This window comes from Oncorhynchus clarkii, chromosome 32 (genome assembly GCF_045791955.1).
Source record: "Oncorhynchus clarkii lewisi isolate Uvic-CL-2024 chromosome 32, UVic_Ocla_1.0, whole genome shotgun sequence".
NCBI lineage: Eukaryota > Metazoa > Chordata > Actinopteri > Salmoniformes > Salmonidae > Oncorhynchus > Oncorhynchus clarkii.
The window spans coordinates 4,955,310-4,975,273 of NC_092178.1; the positions used below are offsets into that span (position 1 = coordinate 4,955,310).

The 19,964-nt window shown below is 44.3% G+C and overlaps 1 protein-coding gene across 1 annotated transcript; it reads left to right on the forward strand.

The window, feature by feature from the left end:
• The first annotated feature begins 6,526 nt into the window (after positions 1-6,526).
• On the forward strand, positions 6,527-18,298 carry LOC139391803 (solute carrier family 6 member 18). The gene is made up of 13 exons (XM_071139357.1): positions 6,527-7,053; positions 8,638-8,778; positions 8,981-9,118; positions 10,801-10,982; positions 11,265-11,375; positions 11,518-11,630; positions 11,819-11,947; positions 12,128-12,284; positions 12,448-12,516; positions 14,489-14,624; positions 14,828-14,987; positions 16,096-16,258; positions 16,701-18,298. Exons 1-13 carry the CDS (start codon positions 6,903-6,905, stop codon positions 16,902-16,904), a joined length of 1,854 nt encoding a protein of 617 aa, XP_070995458.1. The 5' UTR covers positions 6,527-6,902; the 3' UTR covers positions 16,905-18,298.
• The last annotated feature ends 1,666 nt before the right edge of the window (positions 18,299-19,964 follow it).

The window sequence follows — 19,964 nt, forward strand, 5'->3', positions numbered from 1 at the left end:
ACGTGACTTCTGGTAGACTACATCACATGACTTCTGGTAGACTACATCAGACTACTCCTCGCTCAATACTTCCTGAGAAAAAAACATTATTTACTATTTTACACTTGGGGTTAATGTACAAAACTTTAACCTCCCCCCCACAGATCGGTTTAGCTAACGTAGGCTAATGTGATTAGCATGAGGTTGTAAGTAACAACAACATTTCCCAGGACATAGACATATCTGATATGAGCAGATATCTAACTGCATTTACAGTAGCTATTACAGTGAAAGAATACCATTCTATTGTTTGAGGAGAGTGCACAATTATGAAATTGAAATTGTTTGTAATGTTTTCCAAAACTTTACTAAGGGTTGGTAACAGGCTGATTGGTCAGCTATTTGAGCTAGTTATGGGGGCTTTACTATTGTTAGATAGGGGAATCACTTTTTGCTTCCCTCCAGGCCTGAGACACTTTCTAGTAAGGTTGAAGAAATGGCAAATAGGAGTGGCAATATCGTCCGCAATTATCCTCAGTCATTTACCATCCAAGTCGTCAGACCCCGGTGGCTTGTCATTGTTTATAGACAACATTTAATTCACCTCTTCCACACTTAGTTTACAGAATTCAAAATGACAACGCTTATTTATTCCTAATTTGGTCAGATGTACTTGGATGTGTAGTGTCAGTGTTTGTTGTTGGCATATCATGCTTAAGTTTGCTAATCTTGCCAATAAAAAAAAAAGAATTAAAGTAGCTGACAATATCAGTGGGTTTGGCGATGAATGAGCAAACTGGATCAATGATGGAACAGAGTTGGCCTTTTTTGCAAAAAAATAAAAATAAATAAAATTATATCATTCTTTGTCATTTATCTTTGTTTCATAGTGTTGTTTCATATTATTTTCATTCCGTTTAGTCATATGACTTCTCTTTTGCCTCATCCCTCTCAACCATACAATTTTTTAATTCCTCATCAAGCCACTGGGATTTAACAGTTTTTACAGTAATTTTCTTAATGTGTGCTTATTAGTAACTGGAATAAGCAATTTCATAAATATGTCAAGTGCAGCATCTATTTGCTCCTCATTCCTCGCCACAGACCAGCAGCGTCTGGTTGCTCCTCATTACACACCACAGACCAGCAGCGTCTGGTTGCTCCTCATTACACACCACAGACCAGCAGCATCTGGTTGCTCCTCATTACACACCACAGACCAGCAGCGTCTGGTTGCTCCTCATTACACACCACAGACCAGCAGCGTCTGGTTGCTCCTCATTACACACCACAGACCAGCAGCGTCTGTTTGCTCCTCATTACACACCACAGACCAGCAGCGTCTGGTTGCTCCTCATTACACACCACAGACCAGCAGCGTCTGGTTGCTCCTCATTACACACCACAGACCAGCAGCGTCTGGTTGCTCCTCATTCCTCACCACAGACCAGCAGCGTCTGGTTGCTCCTCATTCCTCACCACAGACCAGCAGCGTCTGGTTGCTCCTCATTACACACCACAGACCAGCAGCGTCTGGTTGCTCCTCATTCCTCACCACAGACCAGCAGCGTCTGGTTGCTCCTCATTACACACCACAGACCAGCAGCGTCTGGTTGCTCCTCATTCCTCACCACAGACCAGCAGCGTCTGGTTGCTCCTCATTCCTCACCACAGACCAGCAGCGTCTGGTTGCTCCTCATTACCACACCACAGACCAGCAGCGTCTGGTTGCTCCTCATTACACACCACAGACCAGCAGCGTCTGGTTGCTCCTCATTACTCACCACAGACCAGCAGCTTCTGGTTGCTCCTCATTACACACCACAGACCAGCAGCGTCTGGTTGCTCCTCATTACACACCACAGACCAGCAGCTTCTGGTTGCTCCTCATTACACACCACAGACCAGCAGCGTCTGGTTGCTCCTCATTACACACCACAGACCAGCAGCGTCTGGTTGCTCCTCATTACACACCACAGACCAGCAGCGTCTATTTGCTCCTCATTACACACCACAGACCAGCAGCGTCTGGTTGCTCCTCATTCCTCACCACAGACCAGCAGCGTCTGGTTGCTCCTCATTACACACCACAGACCAGCAGCGTCTGGTTGCTCCTCATTACACACCACAGACCAGCAGCGTCTGGTTGCTCCTCATTACACACCACAGACCAGCAGCGTCTGGTTGCTCCTCATTACACACCACAGACCAGCAGCGTCTGGTTGCTCCTCATTACACACCACAGACCAGCAGCGTCTGGTTGCTCCTCATTACACACCACAGACCAGCAGCGTCTGGTTGCTCCTCATTACACACCACAGACCAGCAGCGTCTGGTTGCTCCTCATTACACACCACAGACCAGCAGCGTCTGGTTGCTCCTCATTCCACACCACAGACCAGCAGCGTCTGGTTGCTCCTCATTCCTCACCACAGACCAGCAGCGTCTGGTTGCTCCTCATTACACACCACAGACCAGCAGCGTCTGGTTGCTCCTCATTACACACCACAGACCAGCAGCGTCTGGTTGCTCCTCATTGGTTGCCTCACCACAGACCAGCAGCGTCTGGTTGCTCCTCATTCCTCACCACAGACCAGCAGTGTCTGTTTGCTCCTCATTCCTCACCACAGACCAGCAGTGTCTGTTTGCTCCTCATTCCTCACCACAGACCAGCAGTGTCTGTTTGCTCCTCATTACACACCACAGACCAGCACATATTCTTTACATCAACAATATAGGAATCACTACAACCTCTTATACACTATATTAGGCCCAGCCTTTGGAACTTTCCGTAATGAACATGAGGGGAGACAGAGAGCTGGTTTCAAGCACAGGGCACAGCAGGTGTTTATTAGTAAAGGACCACAGGAGGAGGCAGGTAGCTGGGTCCAGGGGCAGGCAGAAGGTCATACACAGGAGGAGGCAGGTAGCTGGGTCCAGGGGCAGGCAGAAGGTCATACACAGGAGGAGGCAGGTAGCTGGGTCCAGGGGCAGGCAGAAGGTCATACACAGGAGGAGGCAGGTAGCTGGGTCCAGGGGCAGGCAGAAGGTCATACACAGGAGGAGGCAGGTAGCTGGGTCAGGCAGAAGGTCATACACAGGAGGAGGCAGGTAGCTGGGTCAGGCAGAAGGTCATACACAGGAGGCAGGTAGCTGGGTCCAGGGGCAGGCAGAAGGTCATACACAGGAGGAGTCAGGTAGCTGGGTCCAGGGGCAGGCAGAAGGTCAAACACAGGAGGAGGCAGGTAGCTGGGTCCAGGAGCAGGCAGAAGGTCATACACAGGAGGAGGCAGGTAGCTGGGTCCAGGGGGAGGCAGAAGGTCATACACAGGAGGAGGCAGGTAGCTGGGTCAGGCAGAAGGTCATACACAGGAGGCAGGTAGCTGGGTCCAGGGGCAGGCAGAAGGTCATACACAGGTGGAGGCAGGTAGCTGGGTCCAGGGGCAGCCAGAAGGTCATACACAGGGGGTCCAAAGGGGCAACAGTACAGGCAGAGAAAAGGCTAGTAACATACAGTGCCTTGCGAAAGTATTCGGCCCCCTTGAACTTTGCGACCTTTTGCCACATTTCAGGCTTCAAACATAAAGATGTAAAACTGTATTTTTTTGTGAAGAATCAACAACAAGTGGGACACAATCATGAAGTGGAACGACATTTATTGGATATTTCAAACTTTTTTAACAAATCAAAAACTGAAAAATTGGGTGATGATTTGATGATTTCATTCCTGTATTGTTTGTAAATACCCTGGTAGGTCGATTAATAACCTGACCCAGGTTGCAGGCACTGGTTACAGTTTGAAGTTTGTTCTTGTGTGGGCGCAGCTTGAGAGCCAGTCAATATTTAAATCACCCAGAAAATATACTTCTCTGATATTACATACATTGGCTCATTCATCCCTCTCCTCTCCACTGTAGCTATTCCCCAGGTTGTTGCTGTAAATGAGAACGTGTTCTCAGTCAACTTACCTGGTAAAATAACAGATAAATAAAAAGTACAAAATCAAGCATTTCACACATATTATCCAGATACTGACTGTTAGCACCAGAATGGGCTTTAGGTGAGGCAGATGAACCTGTAGCCATATTAACTTCAACAGTATTTAACATTATCCAGATAGTGACTGTTAGCAGTTGGTGGTCTATAGCAGCTTCCCACCAGAATGGACTTTAGGTGAGGCATATGAACCTGGAGACATATTACTTCAACAGTATTTATCATTAGATCGTCTCTAAGCTTTACAGGAATGTGGTTCTGAAAATAAACAGCCACACCTCCACCTTTGGCATTTCATGTATTTCTACCACTGTATCATTAAATGTATTATTTAAGTGAGTTTCAGAGATTGTCAGAATATGAATTTCATCTGTTACTAGCAAATTATTGATTTCATGAACTTAATTTCTTAAGCTACATATGTTAACGAATAGGATGGTAAAATCCTGCAGCACAGCGACAACATCTTAGACAGGACTTACAGCCTGTGATAGCTGGGCTGGGATTCAATCCATAGAGTGTCCAACTGAAGATATAGTTATCAGGTCATGTTCTTGAAAACAGCTATTTTGGGCCTTGGTTCTCAGGACTGAATGTGGATGACAGCGTTCAACATGTTGTTTTTACAAGCCTCCTCTGAACTGTTTCTGTCTCCGTGACAACTGGGAGTTCATGAAAGAACGTACACCTGTTCCGTAGGATCTGCTGAATGGTCATCAGCTGTCTGATGCTGTTGTTTGTGAAGGAGTTCCCACATATGCTGAGCACTTGTTGGCTGGAGTCCAACTCATCCCAAACCATCTCAATTGGTTTGAGGTCGGGTGATTGTGGAGGCCAGGTCATCTGATTCAGCACTCCATCACTCTCCTTGGTCATTTAGCCCATACACAGCCTGGAGGTGTGTTGGGTCATTGTCCTGATGAAAAACACATGATAGTCCCACTAAGCGCTAACCAGATGGGATGGCGTATCGCTGCAGAATGCTGTGGTAGCCATGCTTGTTAAATGTGCCTTTAATTCTAAATAAATCACAGAAACTGTCACCAGCAAAGCACACCCACACCATCACACCTCCTCCTCCATGCTTCACGGTGGGAACTACACATGCAGAGATCATCCGTTCACCTACTCTGCTTCTCACAAAGACATGGTGGAACCAAAAATTGCACAGTTGGACTCATCAGGACATATTTCCACCGGTCTAATGTCCATTGCTAGTGTTTCTTGGCCCTAACAAGTCTCTTATTATTATTGGTGTCCTTTAGTAGTGGTTCCTTTGCAGCAATTCAACCATGAAGGCCTGATTTACGCAGTCTCCTCTGAACAGTTGATGTTGAGACGTGTCTGTTATTTCAAATCTGTGAAGCATTTATTTGGGCTGCAATCTGAGGTGTAGGTAACTCTAATGAAATTATCCTCAAGCCCTTAAATTAGAGCTGAGGAGCAGTGAATATTGGGTTGACTAACCTGTTTAAATAAGAGCTGAGGACCAGTGAATGTTGGGTTGACCAACCTCTTCGTACAATAACAATGGCCTGAGTCATTACTATATCTTCGTATAGTGTGTTATTTTGTGTCTTTTATCACAGAGAAAAGACACGAGAGAATATTGTCAGCTATTACTTCCTTGTTTCTTTCAGGAACAACCACTTCTAAATTATTAACATTACTTTACTAAGGAACTACCACTCTCACTCCTAAATCATTAACATTCTCAAAGAGGTATATATGTAAGGTAAAACCTCATCAACAGGAAAAGCACTTTTACTAACGCGCAAAACTTGTATTTCATTAAAGACGGTTGACTATTTGTTCATCGAGTGCAAAATACTGTTTTCAGGACAACAAAATCAAAGTAGGTTTCCAGGGCCATAAAAATCAAAGTAGGTTTCCAGGACAACAAAATCAAAGTAGGTTTCCAGGGCCACATAAATAACTTTGTATAAAATACTGGGATACATTCTGTATTTCTTCTAAAGAACTATCCAAAGCATTTTGATGTTATTGTAAACTTGAACTATCATTTTGCAAACTGAATGATGTTCAGCTATTGCTTCCCATAAATATTGGGGTCTAAGGGGGCGACGAACCCTAAGAAGTGATACAATCTCGGGCCTCGTATCTCTCTTCACAATCTTCTGTGTTTTTTCTGGACTTTGCCTGGTTCTGTCTCTGTTCCCATCTGAAACTGATGCAAGATTCCATTATAAAAAAAAAAACATAATATGGTTTCTAAATTGTTTACAGCCTGTGTACCCATGACCCCATCTCTGACGGTTAAGTTTTTTTATTGACTGGTAGAGAGGTTAAAGAGGTTAGGGCGGTGGTTAGTTACCCCGAGGGATCGACTAGCGGGGGTGGAACCACCATCCGGTTATCCATTAGACAGGAGCTTTCTACAATCTGATTCTAAGCAAACAATAACGAACATTAAATGATGACGCCAAATCACTCTCACACTCTCTTCCTGGTGACTAGCTGGCTTTGCTCCCTCCCCCAAATATTTACAAATGTGACATCCCTGATACTGGCTCTTACATCTGAGGGAAGCATCAGACAGACAGATAAGTCAATCCACCGAGGTAAATCAAGGAGAAGATCATAGCACTGGATAGTGCAGGATAGGATATCATTGAAGGACCTTCACAGCAACCTGCAATGAGACAGAGAAGCGATTCAGATGACCACATTAAAGAGCCACACTGAAGCAGCATCAAACCTGAGAGTGGATTACAGATCAAACACTGGAGTAAAGATACCAACACGCAACCAGTGAATTTCAAGTGGACAACAGAATAGCTGTGTTCCCTCTACAGAATAAGCGTTGGTTCAGAGTGCTAGAACCTCGGGCTAAAACACACTGGACTAAACTGAAAACCAGAAGGTTGATCTACTACTGAGCTAAAAACTACTGTTGAGATCTGAGCATGCCAGAGGAAGGTATGGAGGACAGCAAGGGGGGAGAGGAGAGACCCAAGTGGAACAACAAGGCAGAGTACCTGCTGACCTGCATTGGCTTCGCAGTGGGGCTGGGCAACGTGTGGCGCTTCCCCTACCTCTGCCAGATTTACGGAGGGGGTATAGATGCTTTTACACATCTTTTCTTTTCTTTCGTTTTTCCCCTACAACTTTGTTCATGTTTAAACTTCCTCTCAATTTAAAGAAGTCCTCTGGGGACCTGAGTGGTTGTTATGTTTCGGTGAAATTCTATAATTGTAACATTTTAACTTAATTTAATTAACTAAATTCCGTAGTTTAAACACCATTATTCAAGCTCAAATTAAAACTCCATTTAACAATATCCTTATTTAACATGAACGTTCTAACTCCAAATTAACAATTACAAAAAAAATGTAACTCCATTAAACATGTTACCTTTATTTAATATTTAACCATGTTCTGTTTGTGTTTACTTGATTTTAACGTCATTTATTTAACATTTTAACTCCATACACTTTTAGGGTATGTCCATTTTCTTTTCTTTTTTCATTGTTCTGTTTCTATTTTAAAGTATATCTGGTTCTGTGAAGTATACGCTGCAGTGGGCACTAATAGCAACTATGACACTTTGCAGACACTTTGTACAGCACTGTGTCCGACTGCAGCGATGACATCAGAATCCACGTCGGTGCGCTCCGGCTGTTACATTTGTATGTTTAATCTCGCCTGTGAGAACCACAACCATTAGCACCACTGAGTCTGGTGAGACTGAGCTGTACCACAGCTTCTGCCATAGAAACAAACGGAACATGGTTTGGTGTGTCCGTGGTTGCACGTTTACTATGCAGAAAAACGCTTGTCTCTAGCCCAAAACCGTGAAAAAAATAATAATAAAATACATATTTTAGTGGAGCAAAATACAATTATTTCTAGAATGGATTCGCGGGACACTCTTAAAGTGGTACACACAAATTATCATCATGAGTAAACGACTAGGAAAATAGTGAAAATAAACCCTATTTAATCTATACAGAATGTTTGTCACAAAAAAAAAAAACTTTGTTTGCAGCACGGATCAGATGAGATGTAGGTCATTACCACTAAATAAATAATAGGTGTCCACCATAATTTTTTTATCCCAAAAAAAGGATGGGAAACACTGCCCAACAGTACTTCTACATGTGACCAATTGAACTGCATATCTTAAATTGTATTGGATCTGGGTCCGGTCTGTAAATCAGGGCTCCAGAATCAAAACATTTCCCTGGTGACACTGGTGCTCTTAATTAGGTCTCAAATAGTCAAAGTCCAATCCCAGGAATGCTACAAAAGCTCTATTTAAACTTGGGGCGGACGGTGACCTTGTTACAGGTCGGAGTTGTCGTAGCAGGCACATGGAAACTCTCCCTGAATTCCCATGAATTCCAAAAATAGGGTTAAGTTTAGGGTTAGGATTAGGGTTAAGGATTAGACATGGCTAGTCAGTTGAGATGTTGATGACAGTTAGGTGAACATTTACAAACCAACCATATATTTAGGAAAGTGTTACCATGATCACAAGATCAAAGGCTTCTTTCCAAACGGCACCGTATTCCCTATGGGAAATGGTCAAAAGTACTGTAGTTTACTATATGGACAGGTAAAAAAGCCTAGGGACAACATCTATGAACTGATTCCACATTAACCTTCATTTGTCCCGTAACCCATTTCTCCTCTCTCAAGGTGCGTTTCTGATCCCCTACCTGATCGCCCTGGTGTTTCAGGGTCTGCCTCTGCTCTACTTGGAGCTGGCTATAGGACAGAGGCTTCGCATGGGCAGCATCGGAGTCTGGAACTCCATATCCCCCTACCTGGGAGGAGTAGGTAGGTGATGAAACCCTAATGAAGACAGCTTAGCTGTTGAAACGTTGGTTAAATCAATTATTTAATTGGAGTCAATAAATTAAAAGTGCAGGTTTTTTTTCTTCTCGGGAATAGGTGGGTGGCCAAAACTAACACCCAGATAGGAAACATCCTCGACTAGCTGCTGTTTGGTGTTTCTGATCTACTATCCCATGTCCATCAGGTGTAGCCTCAATGGTGGTGTCCTTCTGTGTGAGTCTGTTCTACAACACTATCGTGGCCTGGGTCCTCTGGTACCTCTTCAACTCCTTCCAGGAACCCCTGCCCTGGAGCCAATGTCCCATAAACCACAACAACACAGGTATGAAGCGCTTTGAGAACATCAACTGGTAAAAAAAAAGCTACAGTTGAAGTCGGAAGTTTATGTACACTTAGGTTGGAGTCATGAAAACTAGTTTTTCAACCACTCCACATATTTCTTGTTAAACAAACTTTAGTTTTGGCAAGTCGGTTAGGACATCTACTTTGTGCATTACACAAGCAATTTTTTTAACACTCGTTTACAGATCACAATTCCAGTGGGTCAGAAGTTTACATACATTAAGTGGACTGTGCCTTTAAACAGCTTGGAAAATTCCAGAAAATTATGTCATGGCTTTAGAAGCTTCTGATAGGCTGATTGACATAATTTGAGTCCTTTGGAGGTGTAGCTGTGGATGTATTTCAAGGCCTACCTTCAAACTCAGTGCCTCTTTGCTTGACATCATGGGAAAATCTAAAGAAATCAGCCAAGACCCCAGAAAAACAATTGTAGACCTCCACAAGTCTGGTTCATACTTGGGAGCAATTTCCAAACGCCTGAAGGTACCACGTTCATCTGTACAAACAATAGTACGCAAGTATAAACACCATGGGACCAAGCAGCTGTCATACCGCTCAGGAAGAAGACGCGTTCTGTCTCTTAGAGATGAGCGTACTTTGGTGCGAAAAGTGCAAATCAATCCCAGAACAACAGCAAATGACCTTGTTAAGATGCTGGAGGAAACAGGTACAAAAGTATCTATATCCACAGTAAAACGAGTCCTATATCGACATATCCTGAAAGGCCGCTCAGCAAGGAATAAGATACCGCTCCAAAACCGCCATAAAAAAGCCAGACTACAGTTTGCAACTGCACATGGGGACACAAAGACCGTACTTTTTGGAGAAATGTCCTCTGGTCTGATGAAACAAAAGTACAACTGTTTGGCCATAATGACCATTGTTATGTTTGGAGGAAAAAGGGTGAGGCTTGCAAGCCAAAGAACACCATCCCAACCGTGAAGCATGGGGGTGGCAGCATCATGTTGTGGGGGTGCTTTGCTGCAGAAGGGACTGGTGCGTTTCAAAAAATAGATGGCATGACGAATGAAAATTATATGGATATATTGAAGCAACATCTCAAGACATCAGTCAGGAAGTTAAATGGGTCTTCCAAATGGACAATGACCCTAAGCATACTTCCAAAGTTGTGGCAAAATGGCTGAAGGACAACAAAGTCAAGGTATTGGAATGGCCATCACAAAGCCCTGACCTCAATCCTAGAGAAAATGTGTGGGCAGATCTGAAATAGTGTGTGCGAGCAAAGAGGCCTACAAACCTGTTACACCAGCTCTGTCAAGACGAATGGGACAAAAATTCACCCAACTTTTTGTGGGAAGCTTGTGGAAGGCTACCCGAAACATTTGACCCAAGATAAACAATTTAAAGGCAATGCTACCAAATACTAATTGAGTGTATGTAAACTTCTGACCCACTGGGAATGTGATGAAATAAATAACAGCTGAAATAAATCATTCTCTCTACTAATATTCTGTCTTTTCACATTCTTAAAGTAAAGTTTTGATCCTAACTGACCTAAAACATGGAATTTGTACTTAATTAAATGTCAGGAATTGTTGAACAGTGAGTTTAAATGTATTTGGCTAAGGTGTATGTACACTTCCGACTTCAACTGTATTTATATATTCTTACTCCATTTCTTTCAATGATCATTTGAACCAGGGTACGTGGAGGAGTGTGTAGAAAGCACGCCGGTCAACTACTTCTGGTACCGTCAGACCCTGAACATCACTCCTAACATGGAGACCAGTGGCTCTCTACAGTGGTGGATGGTGGTCAGCTTAGCTACCGCCTGGTCTATCGTTTACATCTGTTTTATCAGGGGGATCGAGACCATCGGCAAGGTGAGATGCAGACATTTTAAATCTGGGGGGGTAAACCTAGGACCGGGGAGAGAAACTTGGATCTGTGCCAGTATTTTAGAGGACAAAAAATGTAAATATTATTAAATGGTTATGAATGACAATTCATAAGGGCAATAAGAATGTGTTGTCTTTTGTTTTCTGCTATGGCAGACTGGCTTTTTAAAACATTATAATTACATTAGCCAACTTTGGAATGATGATATTTGTTGGAGTTCTTTGTTGCAGAAACAACATGCTCTTTACTTTCCTGTCTTATCACAGGCTGTGTATGTCACAGCAACGTTCCCCTACCTGGTTCTAACCATCTTTCTGGTGAGAGCCCTGACCCTTCCTGGATCATCTGAAGGTCTGATCTACCTGTTCACACCTGATGTAAGACGTCTGTCTGTCTGTCTGTCTGTCTGTTTGTCTGTCTCCGTGTGTTTCAGAGAGAGCGAGGGAGAGAAAGAGGGAAAGTGACTTGTCTTGACAATCCACCTCATGTGTAATATTGTCTGCCTGTGTGTCTCATCAGTGGGAGATCCTGAAGAACCCCCAGGTATGGCTGGATGCTGCCACTCAGATCTTCTTCTCTCTGTCAGTGGCCTTTGGTGGACTCATCTCATTCTCCAGTTACAACAGCCAGAAGTGAGCTCGGTGGTCAATCATTATTAGTAACATCAACCTCTATGGGTCCAGCATGTCAGTCGTCCCCCAAGGCTTTTAATTTGCCACATCGTTCACCTCCCTTGACAAGCCTCCCTCGCTGTTTCACCATTGACCAATAATTTGCATTCACTTCACTCTGTTTTTTTTTTGTCTGTGTGTTTGGTAAGGAATAACTGTGAAAGAGATGCTGTTTTAGTGGGGGTTATAAACAGTGCTACATCTATCTATGCCTCCATCCCCATCTTTGCCATCCTGGGATTCAAGGCCCACACCAACTATGTCACCTGTCTGAATGGGTAGGTGTGATAAAATGGACGTTTATTTGGCAACATTTGCTAAATCATGAAACTAGTTTGCAGTCAAGTTGTTAAACCTTTATATTCTACCTTGTGTGTTTGGAAAAAGAAACAGATGCAAACTCAACCAAAGCAAATGACCAATATGTTTCTCCAATATGTTTCTCTTGTAACTTACAGTAACATCTTAGAACTGACCAATGAGTTTGATATTAGCGACATGAACATAACGGTTGAAAACTACGAGCAGTGGTTTGACTCTTTAAATGGGACACATCCATCTAGAGTATCCGATCTCAACCTGAAGACATGCGACCTGCAAACCTTCTTGGATCAGGTACTATACTCAGGAGTTTAACTACCTCAGGGCAACAACAAAAAAAAACGGCCTCAGGACAAACGTGGGTTGAGTCAAGTTTTCTTGTTATTCAACCTACCATCGCTGCATAAAAGATGCTAATTGGTTGTTTTGTTTCCATCTCTCTCCATCCTCCCTACAGAGTGCGTCTGGTACTGGGTTAGCATTCATCGTGTTCACAGAAGCGGTGATATCGATGCCTGGCTCTCAGGCATGGCTTGACTCTTTTTTTAATTTTTTTTTATTAGTTCTTTAAAAAAAACTACAGTCAAAATACAGTGTTAAACCCATTTAAATACATCTGGATCTCATTAGATTCCTGTCTGATTGACCAGGGGTGTGGGCTGTTGTTGATGTGATTCCTGTCTGATTGACCAGGGGTGTGGGCTGTTGATGTGATTCCTGTCTGATTGACCAGGGGTGTGGGCTGTTGATGTGATTCCTGTCTGATTGACCAGGGGTGTGGGCTGTTGATGTGATTCCTGTCTGATTGACCAGGGGTGTGGGCTGTTGATGATGTGATTCCTGTCTGATTGACCAGGGGTGTGGGCTGTTGTTGATGTGATTCCTGTCTGATTGACCAGGTGTGGGCTGTGTTGTTGTTGTGAATCCTGTCTGATTGACCAGGGGTGTGGGCTGTTGATGTGATTCCTGTCTGATTGACCAGGGGTGTGGGCTGTTGTTGATGTGATTCCTGTCTGATTGACCAGGTGTGGGCTGTGTTGTTGTTGTGAATCCTGTCTGATTGACCAGGGGTGTGGGCTGTTGTTGATGTGATTCCTGTCTGATTGACCAGGGGTGTGGGCTGTTGTTGATGTGATTCCTGTCTGATTGACCAGGGGTGTGGGCTGTTGATGTGATTCCTGTCTGATTGACCAGGTGTGTGGGCTGTTGATGTGATTCCTGTCTGATTGACCAGGGGTGTGGGCTGTTGATGTGATTCCTGTCTGATTGACCAGGGGTGTGGGCTGTTGATGTGATTCCTGTCTGATTGACCAGGGGTGTGGGCTGTTGATGTGATTCCTGTCTGATTGACCAGGGGTGTGGGCTGTTGATGATGTGATTCCTGTCTGATTGACCAGGTGTGGGCTGTGTTGTTGTTGTGAATCCTGTCTGATTGACCAGGGGTGTGGGCTGTTGTTGATGTGATTCCTGTCTGATTGACCAGGGGTGTGGGCTGTTGTTGATGTGATTCCTGTCTGATTGACCAGGGGTGTGGGCTGTGTTGTTGTTGTGAATCCTGTCTGATTGACCAGGGGTGTGGGTTGTTGATGTGATTCCTGTCTGATTGACCAGGGGTGTGGGCTGTTGTTGATGTGATTCCTGTCTGATTGACCAGGTGTGGGCTGTGTTGTTGTTGTGAATCCTGTCTGATTGACCAGGGGTGTGGGCTGTTGTTGATGTGATTCCTGTCTGATTGACCAGGGGTGTGGGCTGTTGTTGATGTGATTCCTGTCTGATTGACCAGGGGTGTGGGCTGTTTATGTGATTCCTGTCTGATTGACCAGGGGTGTGGGCTGTTGTTGATGTGATTCCTGTCTGATTGACCAGGGGTGTGGGCTGTGTTGTTGTTGTGAATCCTGTCTGATTGACCAGGGGTGTGGGTTGTTGATGTGATTCCTGTCTGATTGACCAGGGGTGTGGGCTGTTGTTGATGTGATTCCTGTCTGATTGACCAGGTGTGGGCTGTGTTGTTGTTGTGAATCCTGTCTGATTGACCAGGGGTGTGGGCTGTTGTTGATGTGATTCCTGTCTGATTGACCAGGGGTGTGGGCTGTCGTTGATGTGATTCCTGTCTGATTGACCAGGGGTGTGGGCTGTTGATGTGATTCCTGTCTGATTGACCAGGGGTGTGGGCTGTTGTTGATGTGATTCCTGTCTGATTGACCAGGGGTGTGGGCTGTTGATGTGATTCCTGTCTGATTGACCAGGGGTGTGGGCTGTTGTTGATGTGATTCCTGTCTGATTGACCAGGGGTGTGGGCTGTTGATGTGATTCCTGTCTGATTGACCAGGGGTGTGGGTTGTTGATGTGATTCCTGTCTGATTGACCAGGGGTGTGGGCTGTTGTTGATGTGATTCCTGTTTGTTTGACCAGGGGTGTGGGCTGTTGTTGATGTGATTCCTGTTTGTTTGACCAGGGGTGTGGGCTGTTGTTGATGTGATTCCTGTTTGTTTGACCAGGTGTGGGCTGTGCTCTTCTTCATCATGCTCTTCAGCCTGGGTCTGTCCTCCATGTTTGGTAATCTAGAGGGCGTCCTCACGCCCCTTCATGACCTCAAACTGGTGCCCAAGTGGATGCCCAATGAGCTCTTCACAGGTAAAAGCCAAAAAGGAAATGATCAGATTTTTTTATGTTTCGAAATTGAATAATGTAGGACAGACTGCAGCCCTGGTTTACCCCTTGCCAATGTGTGATAAATAACTGTTCGTTTGGGTATGATCTTAACACCCTAGTGGTTTTCTCCGTCTCTGCCCACTTTCTCTTTCTTTCCCCCCCTCGTTTGCTTTTTCTCTCTGCAGCGTTGATCTGCCTCGTATCGTTCCTGGTGGCTCTGATATTCACTATGGGTTCGGGGAACTACTGGTTGGAGATCTTTAACAGTTACGTGGGCTCTGTACCTCTCCTCATCATCGCCTTCTTTGAGATCATCGCTGTGGCATACATCTACGGAATAGGACGGTAAAGAGCCTCATAATACTATAGTTGTCCTGGTGTGAACTGTAATGAGCGTCTTCCCACTGGGCACACACACTGGTTGAATGACTATGAACCAATGTGGTATAGACGTTGAATTGACATCTGTGCCTCAGTGTATTTTCTTTAGAATGGGGCAGATTGCTAGGATCATCTCAGAGGAACATGTCTGTCTCCCCATATGTCTATTGTTGTTAAAACCTTTAAATATAGCAGTTCACCTTTTCTTTGGGTTCAGCATTTTCCACTTGAGCAAATGTATGATTCCCGACACAATCCACTTGTGACCGATTGGGTATTAACCCTGGATCATCTGCAAGTCCTTGATCCTGGGTCACCTGCAAGTCTTTGATCCTGAGACATATGCAAGTCCTTGATCCTGGGACATCTGCAAGTCCTTGATCCCAGGACATCTGCGAGTCCTTGATCCAGGGTCACCTGCGAGTCCTTGATCCCAGGACTTCTGCAAGGCCTTGATCAAGGGTCATCTGCAAGTCCTTGATCCTGGGACATCTGCAAGTCCTTGATCCCAGGACATCTGTGAGTCCTTGATCCAGGACTTCTGCAAGGCCTTGATCAAGGGTCATCTGCAAGTCCTTGATCCAGGGTCACCTGCAAGTCCTTGATCCCCGGGATCAAGGACCTGCAGATATCCCGGGATCAAGGACTTGCAGATGACCCAGGATTAAAATAGCCTTGTGGTTAGAGTGTTGGGCTAGTAACCAAAAGGTTGCAAGTTCAAATCCCCGAGCTGACAAGGTACAAATCTGTTGTTCTGCTCCTGTAACCCACTGTTCCTAGGCCGTCATTGAAAATAAGAATTTGTTCTTAACTGAGTTAAGGTCAAAAAGGTCCAAAAAATATATTTTTTAAAACAATCGGTCACAAGTGGATTGTGTCGGGAATCGTAAATGTGCTAAAGTTGTGGAAAAAGCTGAACCCAAAGATAAGGTGAACTGATATATTTCATGGTTTAATAGACCAACAACAGACATATGGGGAGGCAGATGCCTGTCTACTCTTTCATCGGATCCTCTTCCATCTCTTCTCCTCTCTTCTGTCTGCGCCTGTAATGCTCTTCCTGTCTCCATAGGTTCAGTGATGACTTGGAGTTCATGACAGGACATAGACCCAACATCTTCTGGAAGGTTTGCTGGTTGGTCATCAGCCCTCTGATGCTGATCGTGGTGTTGGTGGCATACGTTGCCGTCCAGGCCCAGACACATCCCACCTACCCAGCATGGAATCCTGACTATGTAAGACCAAGAGTGCAAAAATTCGGTAACTTTCCCAAATTTTCAAGAAATCCTGGTTGAAGGATTCCGAATTCCCTGCTTATTCCCTCCTGATTCAGGGAATCTTCCAACAGGGATTTCTGGTAAACATGGGAATTTTGTGAATATCTATCAGGAACATGTATGAGGTATTAGTGTGGAGCATTTTAAGTATTCTGCTCAGATCAGCTAGGCTGTAGGTGTAATTTAAGAGGCTCAATAGTAGTGCGTGATAATTGTTCATAGTAGTAAGCGGGAATAGGGTTTCATTTGAGAGACAGCCACAGTCAGATGACTACATAGTACTCACCTAATAAGCAGTACACTACAGCCTACAGGGAATAGGTGTCACTTGCGATTTCCCTGTGAGATGTCATTTGTTGCAAAGCAATTACATTTTCTGATTCTAATTCTGTCTGTGCAGGTGAATTTCCCCGACACAGAGGTTCTGCCGTATCCAGACTGGGTGTTTGCCATCTGTGTCCTGCTGTCTTCAGTACCAGTTATCTCCATCCCTCTGGTGGCCATCTACAGACTCGTCTGCTGCATGTCAGGAAGACACTCTGAAGACCGTCTCCACAACGATCCGAATCCTTATGCCAACGAAGGCTACGTTGTAGAGAGCTAGACCCTAAAGTCACTCTATTTCTATCTATCCTCATCTGAGCAACACTGTAAAACAACGCTGAGGTGAAGTAATTGCCTCACATCAACTGATCTTGACATTCCTTACACTCATGAATCAAAAGGGTGTTTATTTGTTTTTATTTCGTAATAATGAAGGACGGACGATCGTTTGCACTCAATTTGAACAGTGATTTTTTTTAAATGTCTCCAGGAGTAGGTTTTTTTTGTCTTTTGGGTGACACAAAGACGATTGGAGAGCTGAGAATTGGTGAATGTTGGGGGTACCAATTTTGACCAATTAAAAATTGAATTGTTTTTTTGTATTTTTTTCTCACACAGAACATAAAGATTAGAGCTAATTTAAATAGTATAGAGCTTTCAGTGTAAAGATAGTGTCTATGCCATTATGTTTTCTACTGGAAATGAAATTACATCTCTGATATCAAATGTACTTCCTTATTTCTTTCATAGGTCCTACCACTCCTAAATCATAAACATTAGATATAATACAGCAATTAGATGGAGATTTAACCTAGGCGTTGAAACCACAGTATGACAACATGAAAAGATACTTTTGGTTTTACTAAAGCACAAAACATAAATAACTTGTATTACATATTGGTAGTGTGCAATATTACTTTATTTCAGTCACATAGCGCTGACACATAGCCTAGTAGACCGATCTGTTTGCACTTTAGCTAGCTACCTCCTCTGTCCTGTCAGTTGTCATGGCACTTTAGCTAGCTAACTCCTCTGTCTGTTGTCATGGCACTTTAGCTACCTAACTCCTCTGTCCTGTCCGTTGTCATGGCACTTTAACTAGCTAACTCCTCTGTCCTGTCTGTTGTCATGGCGCTTTAGCTAGCTACCTCCTCTGTCCTGTCCGTTGTCATGGCACTTTAGCTAGCTAACTCCTCTGTCCTGTCCGTTGTCATGGCACTTTAGCTAGCTAACTCCTCTGTCCTGTCTGTTGTCATGGCACTTTAGCTAGCTAACTCCTCTGTCCTGTCTGTTGTCATGGCACTTTAGCTAGCTAACTCCTCTGTCCTGTCTGTTGTCATGGCACGTTAGCTAGCTAACTCCTCTGTCTGAAAAAGAGGTGTGGGCTCATAAGATATTCTGCCCAGCAACAACTACACCTGCTAACGGGAGCGCCTGGGGCTGGGACCAGCCTGTGCGCCAACGATAGGCTGAGTAAGTCTAAACCACGCTCAGCTTCTACTCTGACAGGCCAGCTCAGAAGCGGGAGCTACTTCTGTCAGAGTACATTAGAAAACTTTGTCAGGAACTAGTTAGTTCTCTGTTCTGCCCTGCGTGGTGTTACAGTGAACACCTATATATGAAAATTGCATTTACCATTTATTGCTTGACTAATAATAAAGACATAGAAGATTCTCGGTGACTCCGTGTCACCTTCTGTCCTGATGCCAGATTCTATTGACACCACACTAACACTAGCTAACTCCTCTGTCCTGTCTGTTGTCATGGCACTTTAGCTAGCTAACTCCTCTGTCCTGTCTGTTGTCATGGCACTTTAGCTAGCTAACTCCTCTGTCCTGTCTGTTGTCATGGCACTTTAGCTACCTAACTCCTCTGTCCTGTCCGTTGTCATGGCACTTTAGCTAGCTAACTCCTCTGTCCTGTCCATTGTCATGGCACTTTAGCTAGGTAACTCCTCTGTCCTGTCCGTTGTCATGGCACTTTAGCTAGCTACCTCCTCTGTCTGTTGTCATTGCACTTTAGCTACCTAACTCCTCTGTCCTGTCTGTTGTCATGGCACTTTAGCTAGCTAACTCCTCTGTCCTGTCTGTTGTCATGGCACTTTAGCTAGCTACCTCCTCTGTCTGTTGTCATGGCACTTTAGCTAGCTAACTCCTCTGTCCTGTCTGTTGTCATGGCACTTTAGCTACCTAACTCCTCTGTTCTGTCTGTTGTCATGGCACTTTAGCTAGCTAACTCCTCTGTCCTGTCTGTTGTCATGGCACTTTAGCTAGGTAACTCCTCTGTCCTGTCTGTTGTCATGGCACTTTAGCTAGCTAACTCCTATATCCTGTCTGTTGTCATGGCACTTTAGCTAGCTAACTCCTCTGTCCTATCTGTTGTCATGGCACTTTAGCTAGCTAACTCCTCTGTCCTGTCTGTTGTCATGGCACTTTAGCTAGCCAACTCCTCTGTCCTGTCTGTTGTCATGGCACTTTAGCTACCTAACTCCTCTGTTCTGTTCGTTGTCATGGCACTTTAGCTAGCTAACTCCTCTGTCCTGTCTGTTGTCATGGCACTTTAGCTACCTAACTCTTCTGTTCTGTTCGTTGTCATGGCAAATGCTAGAAAGAACGAAATATGAGACTCTTTGATGCGATGAATCAACAGGACAAAGTCCAAAGATAGAGATGGGAGGAGGTTTTGTCTTGTTGATTTCACATTCAATCTTTATAGATTTTTTACATGCCATGTTAAAGAGAGACTTTTATGATCCTTATCTCTCTACTGTTTTATATCAATTTAATGATGTTTCTCTCTCTCTCTCTCTCTCTCTCTCTCTCTCTCTCTCTCTCTCTCTCTCTCTCTCTCTCTCTCTCTCTCTCTCTCTCTCTCTCTCTCTCTCTCTCTCTCAAATGATCTTGTGAAAGAGATGTATTTTAATCAGGTTGTTTGTGCCAAGTCAAGGATCTGCCAAACCTCAGCCCGCATCATCACTGCATCCCTAGTTAGACCATAACCTGGGATGGTCAAATAAACCAACCACGACCACTCTACGACTATAAATTACACCTGGTACTATTTCCACTTGCTTTAAAGTACATTGGTGTCAAAAATAAGGTAGAGCCAAAACAGAATATTAAAACAAATACTAAATGTCCATATATAAACAGATGCAACAAGGCTCCTTCCTACCTGTGCTGTTCTTTGCAGAAACCCTGGTACACTGCAGTGTTTATTGGCCGTGGAGGAGGGGGCTGAGATTCTCGACAAGGCCCGGATGGCCTTGAAGTCCTCAGGTGTTTTGGGTGTGGCAGCCTGTCTGACTCGTGCTAGTCTGAAACCACCCAGCAAGTCTGAA